The 16,365-nt window shown below is 40.4% G+C and overlaps 1 protein-coding gene across 1 annotated transcript in view; it reads right to left on the bottom strand.

The window, feature by feature from the left end:
* NPAS3 (neuronal PAS domain protein 3) overlaps positions 1–16,365 on the bottom strand; it is a 751,527-nt gene that overhangs the window by 115,133 nt on the left and 620,029 nt on the right. The window contains exon 6 of the mRNA XM_032593522.1: positions 7,969–8,143. Within this exon, the coding sequence (XP_032449413.1) occupies positions 7,969–8,143 (175 nt within the window). The remainder of the gene's footprint in view (positions 1–7,968; positions 8,144–16,365) is intronic.

Genomic DNA, 16,365 nt, shown 5'->3' with positions numbered 1-16,365 from the left:
TCGTAAATCTGCTGTTTAGTGCAGATGAAGAATTCAGAATCGTATAATTTGGACAGGGATGAAATTTCTGTGCAGTGATATGTATTAAAAGCAAATAACTTGTGTTTTGTTCAAGGCAAGAGTTCCAGAAGTAGAATCTATGATTTTTAATCATCCAGCGACAAAGACAGCACTTTTTTTGTTTGTTTTAATGAAGAGGGACAGATCACCCATTAACAAGTTGTCCTGGATTTCATTTCAGAAACTCTGCAAATGTACCCCGTATCACCATAGGTAAAGAAAAGTCAAAATTATGACCTAGAAAGCTATATAAAATAACTCTTAAAAATAATGGGTTGCAAAAATTGATCTTCTAAACCTTCAGTAGACGGTTTAGAAAAAAATGTTACATACAAATGGAGTGAAACTATGGTGTATTTTGATAAGAGTCCCGTGTTTCTATTATTGAACAAACCATTTGATAACCCTTGGATCCCATTATATTAATTTATGGAAAAGCTGCCCTTTGTTTTGAGTTGCAACAACTGTGATTTAACTTCTGGAAGAGAAAGTTTGTTTCAGAATGGCAAGCAGAGCTATGGTGAGATCCAACATCTTCTTTGGGAACAAAAGAGAGGCTGTTCTCCTGCAGCCAAGGGAGTCACCAACATGGGTTTGGAGGTGTCAATTTTTTCAACCCATTATTATTTTTTTTTTTTAATTTTTTTTTAATGTTTATTTATTTTTGAAACAGAGAGACAGAGCATGAACAGGGGAGGGTCAGAGAGAGGGAGACACAGAATCTGAAACAGGCTCCAGGCTCTGAGCTGTCAGCACAGAGCCCGACGCGGGGCTCGAACTCACGGACTGAGAGATCGTGACCTGACTGAAGTCGGACGCTTAACCGACTGCGCCACCCAGGCGCCCCACAACCCATTATTTTTAACAGTTATTTCATATAGCTTTCTAGGTCATAATTTTGACTTTTCTTTACCTATGGTGATACGGGGTACATTTGCAGAGTTTCTGAAATGAAACCCAAGACAACTTGCTGAGGGATGATCCGTCCCTCTTCACTAAAACAAACAAAACAAGTGGCTGGCTTTGTCAATTGATGATTAAAAGCCCCAGAAGAATGCCTTGCACTGAAGCTGTGTGATCTGGAGGTTAGCCCAGAAGGGCAGAGCTCAGGTCCCAGGCCAGCACAGACTGGTAGGGAGAAGAGATTTTCCTGACTTTTCTTTGGCTCCCTCAGGCAAGATCCTCGAAGTATAAGGTCGCTTTGAAATGTCCTCATCACACACAGACAAGCTCACAAAAGTGTGAGAACACACAAATGAAGGTGATGTGTGCCTAGGCCTTGCATGCCAGAAGAGAGCCCTGGAAAAGAGCCCTGGAAAATACTGATTCCCTTTTGTGGAAGTTCCAGGTGATCTTGTTTAGCATAGCTGGGGATAAAAGCGACATTTAAAAATAGTCTACTTTCGGGGCGCCTGGGTGGCTCAGGCGGTTGGGCATCCAACTTCGGCGCAGGTCATGATCTCATGGTCCGTGAGTTCGAGCCCCGCGTCGGGCTCTGTGCTGACAGCTCAGAGCCTGGAGCCTGTTTCAGATTCTGTGTCTCCCTTTCTCTCTGCCCCTCCCCTATTCACGCTCTGTCTCTCTCTGTCTCAAAAATAAATAAATGTTAAAAAAAAATTAAAAAAAAAATAAAGAGAGTCTACTTTCTGCATGAAAAACACTGGTACTGCATCAGGGTAGTGTGTCTGAGGCAAAAGAAGAACTGACTTGGACAAGTCAGTCTCTGGAATGGCACTGGCTTGTTTCTAGTGCATATGCGTCATCTTCATTCAGGGATGGCAAAAGAGGATTTCTATTTCATTTCTAAATAACAGTGCTATAGCTAAGGGAAATAATTTTGCATATGTAATTTTTTGGATAAAAGCTGAATTTATGCATAAGTGATGATCTCTTTGGGTTATGAAAAGATTCGTTTTGGTTAGGCTGCTTTCTGACTACTAGATTGGACACATACATGTGCACATGGGCATTAACAGGAGGCAGGCCAGTTTTGGCTAATTGCGAATTAGTCTGGATCATGGCTACGGCTACAGTAGAGATGCATTTTATATGCGATTCATCAGAAATAACCGTGGTACGTTATCTGGTGGATTTATCTTTGCTTATATTGTATGAATATGGAAAGGAATTAAATGTGTGTTTACAGTTTGATAAACATTCAACATAAATTATACATTTTAATTTCATTTATTAGTTGGGGACCATGGAAAGCAGAAATTTCATTGCAGGCAAACTGCCATTCAGATTGAAGGATTAGCAGTTTCCTGAAAAAGTACGCATATTGCAAAACAAAATTCATTTCCATCTCAAGTGAGTCACCACATGGTTTGTAGTTACTTGGTGTAGTCAGAGTTTTAGAAAGGCAAAAGTAGAAAGTAACTCACGCTAGTGACTCTACGGTTTGTATATTACACTTCTAGTGGCTCCAACATTGCCATCAAGAGTAAATCTAGTGCTAATAAACGTCTTACGTTTGACAACTTGAATGTTGTAGTCACCACGCAAATTATTAAGCTGTTGATATCTAAAAGAACTCGGTCTGGTCTTTTAGCATTAGCATGCGGAGCCGTCTCCATGATATTATCTTACCATATAACGACTTCAAAAATCTCACAGAGATTAATGGTGATAACATAATTCCAGAAAGTTGCCACTCTATATGTAGAAATATATTGGCAATAAAAACCAGTCACTGTGTGCCTTTCCCCAGTAGGGGATCTCTCACTTTTCTTTGATTTTTAAAGGCTTCAGATCAATAACTGGAGTGACATTATTAACAGCTCCCTCAACACCTTGGCCAGCGCTAATATTAAATCCATTACACCTTCTGTTTGACATTTGCAGTACAGCAGAAAGTGCTGTAGATACAGTCACATTGTCTGGGGACTGAGGTTGGATGTGGGGTTAGTAAGATGGTTTCCCTTGCCTGACTTCTAAATTCAGTTCATTGATAGGAAACTTGAACAACAACAACAACAAAAAGAATCAAAGAACATCACCCCACCCCCACCAATAGTACATTAGATGGTAAATAATTCACCCTTAAAGATACAAGTGTATCTCATATCTAAGCAGTTTTTGAAACAAAATAGCAACCTGATCCTCAGATAAATTTTTACATTCATTATTGTTACTCCTAACCGTTTATTCCTCTAATTACATCACTTATTGTGAACACTGTCTAATGAATTCGGAGGAATTGTGTTCCTGTAGAATCAAGTGCTGATCAAATTTACCACAGCACAGACGCATAAGTAGAAAATGCAGATTATTTCCATGCAGGCAAGTACTCAACTGCTTCAGTTCTGCTTGTCTTTAAAATATTCAGGATATAGAGTAGGCATAATAGCGTAAAGATCATACTATGAGATGATGATGTTAACCCCCCCATAACAGGGTAGGTCTGCCTGAAACTTGAGACAGAGCGCAGTAACCTCTACGTTAGACAATCAATGGTTAACCATGCTGCTATAGTTATTCTTGACCAAAAGTACTGTCTCATACATTTTGCTAAATTGTCTAAATCCTGGTGCAGTATCGATTTCTCTCTCTATGAGCTCGTACCCATTCAATAAGCTGCAAGAACCTCTTGTCCTGGCTGAATTCCCTCTGAAGCAGGGCCCAGGTATGTTACTCCCACCAGGGCTCCTACAGTTGGGACTTGATTGTTAGCTAGTGGGAAACAAACCATTGGAGACAGAAAGGACATTTTATGTTAAAGTGAGAGACGGGACAGAGAAAGTTGCCTGGGAGGTTAAGTGGAAAAGCAGATTACCAGAAGCCTGTATGTTATCTTATTTCAGACAGAGACCCCGCTCCCCCCCAACCACTACATACTTATATATGTATACAGGAATAGAAGATCTGGAAAGATAGGAAACATAGAACGCACACGAACAGTGGTCATTTTGGGGTAGTGGGATTTTTGGTGGTCTTTATTCTTTTCTGCATTCTCTAAACTTTTTACAATAAGAATGAGTTAATTTTATAATTAGAAAAAAAGAATAAAACCCAATTTTATGACCTCACTTAAGGAATATAACACTTTCAAAATAAGGAGATTTTTAAAGTTCCTCCAGATTTTTTGAAGGAGCTGCTCTTCTGTTTATTAAGCACTTAAAAGATGCAGCACTGAGATGTATTAAGAGAAGAAGATAGCACTCATAATCCCAAGATTACAGAATCATTGAAAGTAATGAAAAGATACATGCAGATCTGGAAAAAGAAAAGGTCCCATCAGGTCCCAGAGGTTGTATGCTCCCCCTGTCCCCTGTTTCAGGAGCCTCAGGTTGATACCAGCTCTTCCAAAATGTTTAGACCTACACAGGCAGACACTCTAGAACGGTCTAACTTTTCAAACAAGGCCTCTCATGTATTTTTCCTCTGCCTGCTTTAAGATTTCTCTAAAAGAAATACCGTATTTACTTCAACTGTGACTAACGATGCATACATATCAAATATTTATTTGGGTTTCCAATAGTCAAGAGATTCCTCCTCCCCCCCCCCCCCCCTGCCATTATCTTGAGACTGGTTCAAGATAAGACAGTCACAGGGCTGGGAGTTCAAAGAAACAGAATTCTTATTACGGCACAGTATCACTGCCTGTTAGGCTGGTTTAGTCACTTATTTCCTTTTATTATAATGCCAAATGTTATTTAGATTTCAGTCATTTAGTAATGCTACACTGAACACATCAGGGCTTCTGAAGAAGTCCATACCTTCATTTTCATAATCACCACATATTGATATCCCCTTTCCAACAAAATTACACTACTATTTAAAAAAGAATCTGTGTTTCATCATCGTTTAAAAGATTACGATGCAATGAACAAGTCTTCAAAAATGTCCCCTCATATTATTAAGAATTAGGAAATCTTGTTAAAATTCCTTCAGCCTGTAAGAAACATAAGCAGCTTTGGGATGTAGTGCCTGACATGAACTTTTTAAGTAATTCCCTTGGAGCAGTGATCTGCATTAGTGAAGATATTTAGTTAAAGGTAGCACCTTGAGCTGCTTTTCAGTATTTGAGCAGTCAGTCTAATTGCCTTTTAAGCCTAAAGTTGAAAATAACCAAGGCTACAGATTTTTAAGGCAAAGTAAGTTTCACATTTTGTAATAGTAAGAGATAGACTCTTCATCAAGGAAGAGAAACCCTTCTTACACGACTGTCACTAATGAGCCCCGGCTGTTAAGAAATGTAGAAAGCAGAATTTCCAATTTTACTAGTTAGGCTGGCTCAAAGAAGGCTGGGAGGGCCGGGAAAGAAACCAAGGAGATTGTCAATCACACTTCAATGTTGAACGACACAGTAACTTTAAAGGAGATATGTTATTCTTCTAATATCCAGAATTAAAAGATTCTAAGTGGGAACTGAGTTCTAACAGTGTGCCTAGAGTTGTTTTATGTATCCTGGGGCTTCGTGGAAGGCATGGGATTGATCAGAGTTCTTATAATCAATCTTAAACCAGTTTGATTTTGACCTGAGCTCGAGATATCCCTGCAGAACTGGTTTACAGGCTGTGGTTTGTTTTTTTTCTCCCGATCAAAATCTTTTCCAAGTGACAAGTTACTTACCCTTAACATGTGTTTGGGGAGACATGAAGCTCAATATGAATCAACAGTGTGACCTGGCTGCCAAGAGGACCTAATTCAACCTTAGGTTGTCTCAAGAAAAGTACAGTAGCCTAAACTGTGAAAGAGGACTGCCCCTCTGCTTTGTCCTAGTCAGAATACATCTAGAGGACTTCACTGAGTTCTCAGAGGGTCACTAACAAACTGAAGCGCAGCCGGGGGTGGGTGACTAGGGTGGTGGGGGTCTTAGGAACATGCCACTGAAAACGGTTGTAGGATTCCATGCTGTTTGACCTGAAAAGGAGAAGGAAGCCAGGACGGAGGGAGGGAGAATCTGGTGTATCTGACTTCACGTATTTGAGAGGCTAGGATGGTGAGGAAGCAGATTTGAAATGAGATCTGAAATGCGATCCCCAGAGGACAGATGTGGGGTCAGTGGGAGCCAAGTTAGATTTTGGCTCCATATTCAGAGAACTTTCTCTTGGAGCTGTGCACCAGTGGGGGGGGGGGGGGGGAGGGCAGCCTTGAGGTGTCTGAGCTTCCTACTGGGGCAGAAGGTTAGCCCTTGGTTTTGACGGAGAGGGAAGGCTGCCCAGGGGGAAGGCTGGAGATCTTCTCAACTTGAGAGTTTGTCAGTCAGGGAAACAAGGGTTTCATAAACTTGAACTCTTACACACTGAGTGTGGACAGTCCTGAGCTGCCAGGTTTCCCAATCCATCATCCAGAAAGGAAGAGTAAAAACCTATTTTCATGTGCTGCTTCTCCAATCTGCCCAGATAGGAATATTCTAATGACCAAAAGCAGTTTGAATGATCTCACTGACATATCTATTCAGTGAAGTCAGTGAGCAACGCTAGAAGAATGTATGACTTCCCTGTGAACGAATTATTTTCATTTGTAAATGGCCAAGGGTAGTCTCAAATACTCTCTCTTCTCATGTCTGGTGCTCATTGGAGAAAGAGGCTCATCAGTGTTGCAGAATGGTGTCCTAGAAGCTGCAGATAACTTAGCCAAGGAAACATGAATTGATTTTAGATGGAATCAACATATTTCCAAACAGGTAAATAGGTTATTTTTTTCCCCCCTTCTGTGTGAGCAAACATACTGTGGTTATTTTTAAGCAGGTCAAATTTAAGTATTTTCTTAGAATTATTTTATTATTAATCTTAAGACAGGTTTTTCCCCCATGTTTCTTCCTACAAAACCAGTTTGCGTTGCAAAGCTGTTTTAAAACAACATATCAAGTAAAGTACAAGCATCTTTAAAGAGTGCAAAAATAATTTCCCAAGTAAGCAAATAAAACTTTGCACTTCAAATCAGGCCTTGATTCATTAAAAATCTTAAACTTCTCATGAGAAAAATTAACATTTAAACCACTGCTGCTTGGCCAAGCACTCCACCACACAAGAATATGAAATATCTCCTCTAAAAAAGTACAAAAAGGACAAAACCACAAATGTGGAACTTCAATTAATTTAAAGCCCCAATCAGCAAAGAATAAATCCTTCGCAGATCTAATTACCAGCGCTCTCGGAAGACCCAGGCCGACCAGCCAATCTTCCCCGTGTTTGAACAGCTTGATGAACTAGGGGACTGATGGATATCAAGTCATTTTGTTTAATTTATAAATGGATTTTCCCCTAATACTTAAATTATCATCAGTACAACACAATGAAAATGGGAACATTCTGAATGCAAAGTCTATAAGAGTCCTGGAAGGAATCCCAATGAGGAATGTCACCTCTGTTCATTCCTCTATACAATTGATCTAATTAAATACTGAGGGTGGAAAGGCAGTTTAAAATGTAGCCATTTCTGTTTTCTTTTTAGCCTTAATTTATCTGTTCACATCTTTCAAGTACCTTCTGATGCTTACAAAAAAAAAAAAAAAAAAAAAAGAAAGAAAAAGAAAGAAACCAAGATTTCTGCAAGTCCCTAATATTTTTAATTCTCTACAAGCTAATATCCAAGGAACCTTTATTATAGATTTTGCTGAATAATAAATAAATGCATTACATTTAGCCATGGTGACAATAAAAGGAAGAGGGCTTTCCAAATCTGAACCTTTTCCCTCTAGTAATTTGAAAGAGAAACTAAAGGAACTAGTACCTTCTCTATGTATTGTTCAACTGAAATTAGATCTCAGGATTATACTTATTAAAATGTCTCCTTATTTTCAAATCTCCTCCTTATTTAATTACTGCATGGGACAGAAAGCTGCATGGAATTGTTAAATACCATTAGACCTATTTATAGTCTCTTCACACGGGCAACTCGAGTGCAATCGTTGGCAAAGGTCCTGCCCACCATCCCACACGATGGAATCGCAATTCCCACCTGGCTCAGGGGTCTCCGACTGGGAGGAGGAAGATGCTGAGCTGGCCCCATCCTCAGCGGTGCCCTGCGAGAGGAGACCCCGCCCAGGCGGGAGCTTCATGCCCAGCTGCTCTGCCATCTCCACGTGGTCCCCCGGGTGGACATAGTCAAAGACGCTGCTGCCTGTCAGCTCCACCTAGAGGGGGAAGAGAAAGGGTGGAAAGAAAGGTGTCACAGCTTCTCCGTTTTCAAATTCAGCAGGGTTGTGATTCAGATCTTGAGCAGGAAAGGAAATAGGTGCAGACCCCAGAAACCATCCTGGTTCTCAGTCTTTATCCTTAAGTGCTTAGGGATTCTTGAAGGTGAAAGACAAAGGTTGTTTTTGTAGGTCTTTAGTTAGCGATTGTTGAGCCCAGTTTTTTTCGCATGTACTGTTGTTTGCATAAAGCCAAAACATTCTGGGAAATGTGGATGAGTCTGCCTCTCTCGTTCAGCTGTTTTATCCACGCATCATCAAATACTTGCATGTTTGGTGTCAACCGGATGATTGACTGAATCCTACGGTTTTCTTATTGAGAAGTTTGGGCTTTGTAGAGAAACAGCCAGAGATAGCGGATGAGTATTTTCCTTAAAATACACAGAATTCCAAGATGTGTATTTATACATACCAGCTTTTTTCTACGTAAAATTTAGATGGAAGAAGTGCTGCTTACAAATAGATGCAAAGGCACCATGTTTTCATTAAATATTACTCATTAGTTTGGTATCATATGGAGAATCTTCCATGTGAAAGAGGTCAGCTGGGGTCTGAACCCACCATTTTTTTTTTTCCTGCCAGTATCAGCTTGTTTCGCCTTCACTCCAATAAGATACACGGTACAAATCTCCTTGAGGGAGAAAATGTTTTATTTTGTATACTTTTTGTATCAGGCTGATTCTACAGGTAGGGAATGAACAACAGATATCAGAAGGGGGTCAGCTGAAATGGAGGCACTGCCTTATTTCCATGCTGTGAGGCGTGGCCCCTGTCTAGCTTGTATGCTGTTCTAAGAAGTTGTGTGCTGTCTAAGGGATTGGCTTTACCTCTGTACTCTTCTGATGGTATAATTCTTACCTCCTTCCAAGAAGAGCAGTAACGCTCCTAAAATAACATTGGGTTACAGCTACTATGACAGGGAGAGATGTGTCAGCAACTGAACAAGAAAAAGCTCTTTCCTGGGTCCCTGATGGGTTTCCCTAGTCCTCGGGGGTTTAATGGTCTCAGGCCAGCTATGATGCACCCACGTGCCAGAAGTTCAGACTCTCCTGTTTGTTGGTGGATATGTCCCTATAACTCCTTGCTACCTCATCTCCCTTTCCTGGGGGATTTGCAGCATCCCTCCAAATTCCACCTGAGAGCCTACGCTCTTTCTTCCAAGAAGGAAGGTCAGCAGTGGGCGAACTGTCACAGAGAGCATAATGCCCGGAGCAATTATTATCCCCAGAACTCCAAGTCCCAGCAAAACGATCACATCTACTCCCGGACACCATTTGATTAAAATCGTAACAGGCTACCCATCTTCAACATCTATCAATTAACGGAGGTATAGCCAGAAAAATGGAAGGCTAAATTCAGTTTGGTTAATAGCTATTCCTGAAAAGGCTCGCATAACTTTTACCGAAAATGAGGTACTTTCTCTTTGCTATTAAATTACACTCTCCTACTGTATTACCCGACTACTGACTCCATCATTTTACAATAACTATTTCCTCCATTTGATATTGTTACAGAGCGTAAATCAGGATTCATAAGTGATCAGTTCCTACCCTCTGGGAGGGAGGGATTACATGGAAATAATCCCTTTAATGTGCGCCTTGCCTCTAAGCATTTCACACAGCAATAAATGGGTAAACTGACTTTGAGCAATTAAGAAATTAAATGAAACTAATAAAATGTGTGTTTTAATATTTCTTGATGGTTATTTTGTTTGGGGATTAGTGAATATGAGGAAGTCACTCTCATTTTGCACGGAGTCCGACTGCAGCACTTTAATAAATATTTCTGTCACTTCGCAAACTCCGAGTCTTCCTTTAATACTGCAATGTGCCTTTTGGCACAGACCACAGATTGTGATAAGATGACAACACAGGTGGGAGATTAATAGATTTTTTAGGGGTGCTGGCTATTGAATATTCATGCAAGTCAGTCTTACGGCGAGGAGGAGTAGGCCGCTGTCTCCACAGCTTGCTTTGCTCGGGTGTGCAGGCATTTCCTTTCCATGATAGAATGGATGTGCCACGGACAGCACAGCTAGAGCAAGACTGAGTCACAGTGTGCTGTGTCACCGTCCTCCAGTGACCCCAAGGGATCTTCCACCAGGATACCCCGAAGCCTAATAGTGGACAAAGACTATGATAGGATCAAATTCTCTCTGTATGTGTCACACTCAAGGTCACACAGCGTAAGGGAAAGTATAAACTACTTGGAGTCCTAACTTGACTTGGAGATGAGAATCTTTTCCTCCTGTGCTGTGTAACCTTGGACCATTCATTTAACGTCCCTGGGTTTTTACTTTCCTACTTAGAGTTGGCATTTAAGTGGCTGTCCTGCCACTCTGTAGGATTCTGGGGGGCACCACTCACGTCGGATTCTACACAGAGGGCCCCCCACTGCCACCTCCCTGGGAGTGTCACTCCTTGGGAATGGTGTAAGGCGGGGGCCCTAAGAACTGAGTTGAAAACAAGACTTGCTTGACCTGTCTAGGGCCTGAGTTTGAAAATCGAGTGAAACCATGCAGAAGAAATTACTTTTTAAGAAACAAGCAACAAAATAAATGCCTGCTGTTGTTGCTGCTGTTTGGCGGATAAGAAAGGATGGCACCCAGACACACATACTCCTACCTACCTGTGGTGAGGCGTTCTTACGGTGTGTGTGGGGGGGCTTTGGGACATGGCTTTAATCAGAGGGTGCAGCAGGAGTGATGCCCGCTTTGAGACTCAACTATAGCACTAACATTATGGGTAGCTACCGACCACCGTGTACAAGTCCCTTCCATACTTTTCTTTGACTCTTCCTCATAACCCTCTTTTGAACTGTTTCGGTAATTCCCGTTTCACAGAAGAACCTGAAGAGTAGAAAAGGCTGATGGCGGAGGTAGAATTTGGTTCCAAGTCTGCCTTGACATCCTACCACTTCTCGGATAGTGTGTCTACAGTCAGAGAGGCTGAGCAGGGACCTCTGAGTTCCTCCCATCCTTTAGCTTTACTCTGTTGAGAACACTGAGCGCCATGGAGGCGGCAGGCCAGGGGCAGGCAGCCCGCTCAACCCCATGGCTGAGGAGGCTTTGCCTTCAGACTCTTAGGCTAAAAAAAGATGAGAAAGCAGGTGTACTAAACTGAAAACGATACGGGGCTCGACAAAACTCTATGGGCCTTGAGTCCTCCTCCTTACATCTTACATTTGTCTAGCACTTTCTTTTTTCTTCAGTTTTTTTTTTCTTTTCCTTTTCTTTTAGATAGAGCAAGTGAGTGGGAAAGGAGAAGAGGGGGAGAGAGAGAATCTCAAGCAGGCCCCACACTCGGCACGGAGCCCAACAGGGTGCTCCACCCCATGACCCTGGGATCATGACCCGAGCTGAAATCAAGAGTCTCACACTTAACTGCCTGAGCTACCCAGGCGCCTCTGTCGAGCATTTTTAATATTCCTCACACTGCTTTTCAATTCACTTTATTAGATTTTAGAGCTGGAAGAGACCTCACAAACCGTCCATTAATACCCTCTTATTTAATAGGTGAGAAGTTAAAAACGCTTGTTCAAATTTACCCAGCTGTTTGCTGGTAGAAGTAGGGCGGTAAGCCCAGCTGGCTAACTCAGTTAACCACTTTTCTCACCCCTTGTCTGCTTTTCTCTCTTAGGAAGGCTGGCTAGAACTCACCTGCCACTAAATTCTGTGTCGCAAAATACACCACAGGAGCCAAGACTGGGGATCTTTACTTGGGAAACAGACATTACTTCATGTTACCTTGAAATAGGAAAAATAAATACAGCTCCAATCCAATGGTACTATAGTTAATTGGGTATCTTCACATCCTCAGTTACCAACTCTTCCAAAACTTGCCTGCTGAGAACTAGGACTAGTGTCTTACACACAGTAGCTCTACAACAAATGTTTGCTGAATGAATAAAAGATAGACATTGAGGCCTGTGCTTGATTCGAACAAGTGTAGGATGGTTCTTTTATATTATTCATGGCATGATTATTATAACATTTGCCCTGTAAAATGAGGTGCCATATATAGCACCATAATATATTTATTTCCAATAAGTATTTATTGAATGCATTGAGACTTCTGCCTTCTTCTGTAAAAGGCAACTGAGCTTAATGGAGGACAGAACTATAAAAATGCCAGGAAAATACAAGTTTTAAGGAACTCTTTAATACAGCCATCTTTTGTAACCCCCTCTCTGCAATCTATGATAGAGCTGTGGTTAGCCGGTTATCCAAATGTTCACATAGTTTCATTAAGTATCCTTTCAAGTTAATGGTAGAAATTTGGAGAAATTTTATTTTACATCAATTATGACCTACATAATGGAAAGGTATACCTTTGTGCTCTTCTGATTAGTGCAAACTGCATTGTGAGGCAAATATGAGACACTCTTCATTTTCTAGTAAGTCCGATCACCTTATGTGGTGGTTAAAAAAAAAAAAAAAGTTTATTAAACTCAAGCACAGACCCAGGGGACTTTGAGATGTTTCTCTAACCTAAGAAGGAAAAGTAAGCAGTGATGTTTTCAACCTTGCTCACTCAGTCCATCTTTACTCCAGCTTTGTGACGCTGAGAGAGAAATTCTTCTCTCATATTGCTTAGTGTTAGAAAACAGCTAAGAATGTGTAAGGGGCAGGAGAGAGCCAATGAGTAATAAGCAGTCAGATCCAGGAACAGCATTTCACTTAAGTTCCTTTCTCCCTGTGCTTCCCCACTCACAGCTACCATAGATTCCTCCAGAAAAGACTGTAGCAACTAGTGACAGCTGCATAGTCAAGCTAAACCATGGCTTTCCTCAAATTTAATTCACATTCTGTTAGCTTGCATGCAATTTGCACACTAGACACAGTTGATTTGGTAACTCTGAAGTTTCCTGGAAAAAAATGTAAATATATTATACAGTGGTTTCAGTTGACTTTTCCATGTAGGGTCACTGTACCCTGCTGGTAGATAGGATGGGGGACTAATTTGTCTTCTCATACATCAAGCAAGCATGTCAATAGCCTTCGCTTGGCCCCCTGGGGTGAGCAAATACTTTTTAAGTACAGCGATGTACTAACAGTGCAACTCATTGAATTTGGTGCCCCTTTGACTGAGATGGCTGGGTACAAATGAGGAACAGGTAGCAATGTTGCCAGTCATCTCCATAGTGGAACAGCTTAAGGAAGATGCTTCTTTCTTTCTTTAAAAATATTTCAGTCTTAAGAATAACACAGCGTTCATTTTTAGCACATAAAAAATATCACTTAAAACCTGCCATTTAACATACAATTTCCTAAACCTTTTGTAATTTTTTTTTTTTTAAAGAGATTTTTGAGAGCATTGAGATTGCTGGGAGGACTGGAGGCATTTTGGGTTCAGCCCTTTTTCCAGAGTGCTTTGCAGCTGGGCCCCACTCCTACAGAGGATGGCAGCAAAATTGGGACAGAAGGTCAGACCTGAGAGAAAAATATGTTAGTGGCAAGTGGTTTGGAGAATGAACTCCCAGGTTAGGCTTTCAGATCTACTGTAAGACCCTGGTTAGAAAATACCCAGGATAAGATGGAAATTCTATCTCAGCATGGCAGGTTAGGATTTGTAGTTTTTTGGGGGTCCCATTTATATTATTGAGGGATAATAAAGTGATAAAAGAATAAAATATAATAAGATGTGATAGCTTGATTAGCATAGGTTTTCTTTGGATTTACTGGTATCTTAATGCCATCTTCATAACTTCCTACGTATTGCAGAACTCTACTGAATATTTATGAACTGTTTTGACAGCAACTTGATGTTCTTTACTGCTCTGTCTCATTCTATGTATTTGCTGACTTATCTGAAGAAAAACGCATAAAAGCATTGGGTCTGTTACAGAAATACATGTATAAATTAGTAGAACAAGAAGAAAGAAAGGTTCGATATCAGAACTATGAGGTAGAATGAAACATCCTTGCAATGTCATCAAATAAGAAAACGAATCCAACTCTCTTCTTACAGATATGTTAACAGAGCTCTCCCTTAGAAGAATTTGAGCTAAAAGATACCCTATCATGTGTTTATTTTATCTTCAGAAATAAACATTTCAGCTCCTTTGGGAATCAGTGAGGCCAAGTACTTTTTCCTTGTTGTTTTTTGTATGCTTTTCTATAACCCCTGGAGTGCCCGACTTGAGAATTTGCAACCACAGCATCCAAAGAGACTATAGCCTCACCTAGTTCTGAACTTTGATTAAGAAGTGCCAGAAGATAATTCCAGTGGATTTCTTAGTTCTCAGAGAAGAAAAAGAAAAAAGCTGTTGGAGAAATGGAACAAAAGGAGAAACAACAAACTGAGGATACTGCTTCAGATTTAGGCACAGTTATGCGGAACAGCATGCTGCTTTTATGACTATCACTCCCAACAGTTGAATTGATCAAGGACACTGTTAAATATTCAAAAGTGTTAGATGGGTCATTACTTAGAATACAATTGAGCATATCTGAATACTTCTAGAAGTAGTCTGGGTATAAAACAGATCCAGACTTTTGAAGTCTCCCCCATTTTTTTTTCCTGCTTAAGAAATAAATTATATACTGTATCTCATTTTTTCTTCCTATGGTTCAGGTATTTCTCCATCACCGCGTATTATGAAAGCAGTGGTCCTACAATAGTTTTGATATGTCAATATCCTTTTTCTTTCATTAAGAGACACTGGTTAAAAGAAGAACCCCGAGAATGCTGCGATACTGAAGGGACATTACGTCACAGGAATGAGCCCAGGGATTTGTGAAAGTGATGAAATCAAGAAATTTTAAAACCTGGCTTTACAAGGTTCCTATAGTTTTGAAGTTTTAAAGTGTCTGGAGGGTAGGAAAGGCCAACTTTTTACTGTTTCTCACAGTGCTGGAGAGGAAAAAAGGATGCAATTAAAGGTTACATCATAGTAAAGAGTGAGATGATGCCAAGAAAGAAGGATTAACAATCTTAAAAGAAAATGAAGTCAATCTCCCTTTTCTGAAGATCACACAGATAGTAAGATGTCACTTTCAAAGCTTCTTCATTACCTTGGTAGTAAGGAGAGCAATCAACATAAAATACTTGATATTGGCAAAGTTAATCCATTATCCTCAAATTTTATATGGTTCAATATTTGTCATTTAAATCTAGATACACATTGAAATGCATGTTATACATAGCCAGACTTTGGTATCAACATATCTTCATTTTTGTTTATTATTATTCTCAGAGTGAATTTTGTCCTTCGTTTGGCAACACGAACAAGAAAAAGTAGAAAATACTTGCAAGTTAAGATGAAATTAAAATTTTTCCCTGATTCTAAACAGCCCTTTTATTTTTAAGAAAGATAAATGGATAAGGACAACAGGAATAATTATGGGGTTGACTTTTCCATTTGTGTTTTGAATTTTTTTTTTAATGTTTATTCATTTTTGAGAGAGAGAGGGAGGCACAGAATCCGAAGCAGGCTCCAGGCTCTGAGCTGACGTGGGGCTCGAACTTGTGAACCGTGAGCTCGTGACCTGAGCCAAAATCGGATGCTTAACTGATTGAGCCCCCCACACGCCCCTCCATTTGTGTTTTGAAAGTTTCATAGTATTATTTTATTGTAGTCGTAGAAAACCAAGGCAGCTTATAGGACTAAGACTTTGGATATGTTTCTCACGCACAAATAACGGAGTTAATCACACCTGGTTGTTTTTAAAGGGGCTACTCTACGATGGAGGCCCTCACCAGGAGCTAAGTCACAGCGTTTAAGCGATGCTGTTGAGAAAAACAATGATGGCAACAAATAACAAAACCTGAAAGGTTTAAGAAAGACAATCTGTACATCTCAAGAGACAGTTATGATTGAAGAGAAAGCGAAACAGGAGGAGGATCTTGTTCAACTGACATTTTGGTTTCTGAGATTTAGGTCATGCCAGAGCTGCCATAATTGAAGCAACTGGCTCTCCTCCATGTCACTGTGAGGGGGTGTTGAAAAAAATCTCATCCAAGAAAATCACAAGGTCTACGAAAATACTTGAGCCATTATAGAAAGTAGGTGTCAAATTAACCTGGAGTTCATAACCCAATGACGAGAACAAGAAGGAATAAAATCCTCTGTGCTGTCATCAGTTACTGACCCTTCTAGAACATTTCCTGTTGGTATGGTTTAGTACATCTTGGGAACTTCCTGAAAGCCATGTGGGCACA

Source organism: Lynx canadensis, chromosome B3 (genome assembly GCF_007474595.2).
Source record: "Lynx canadensis isolate LIC74 chromosome B3, mLynCan4.pri.v2, whole genome shotgun sequence".
NCBI classification, from domain to species: Eukaryota; Metazoa; Chordata; class Mammalia; order Carnivora; family Felidae; genus Lynx; species Lynx canadensis.
Note: the sequence above shows the minus strand (reverse complement) of the source record. Positions and strands in the feature narration are given on the sequence as shown.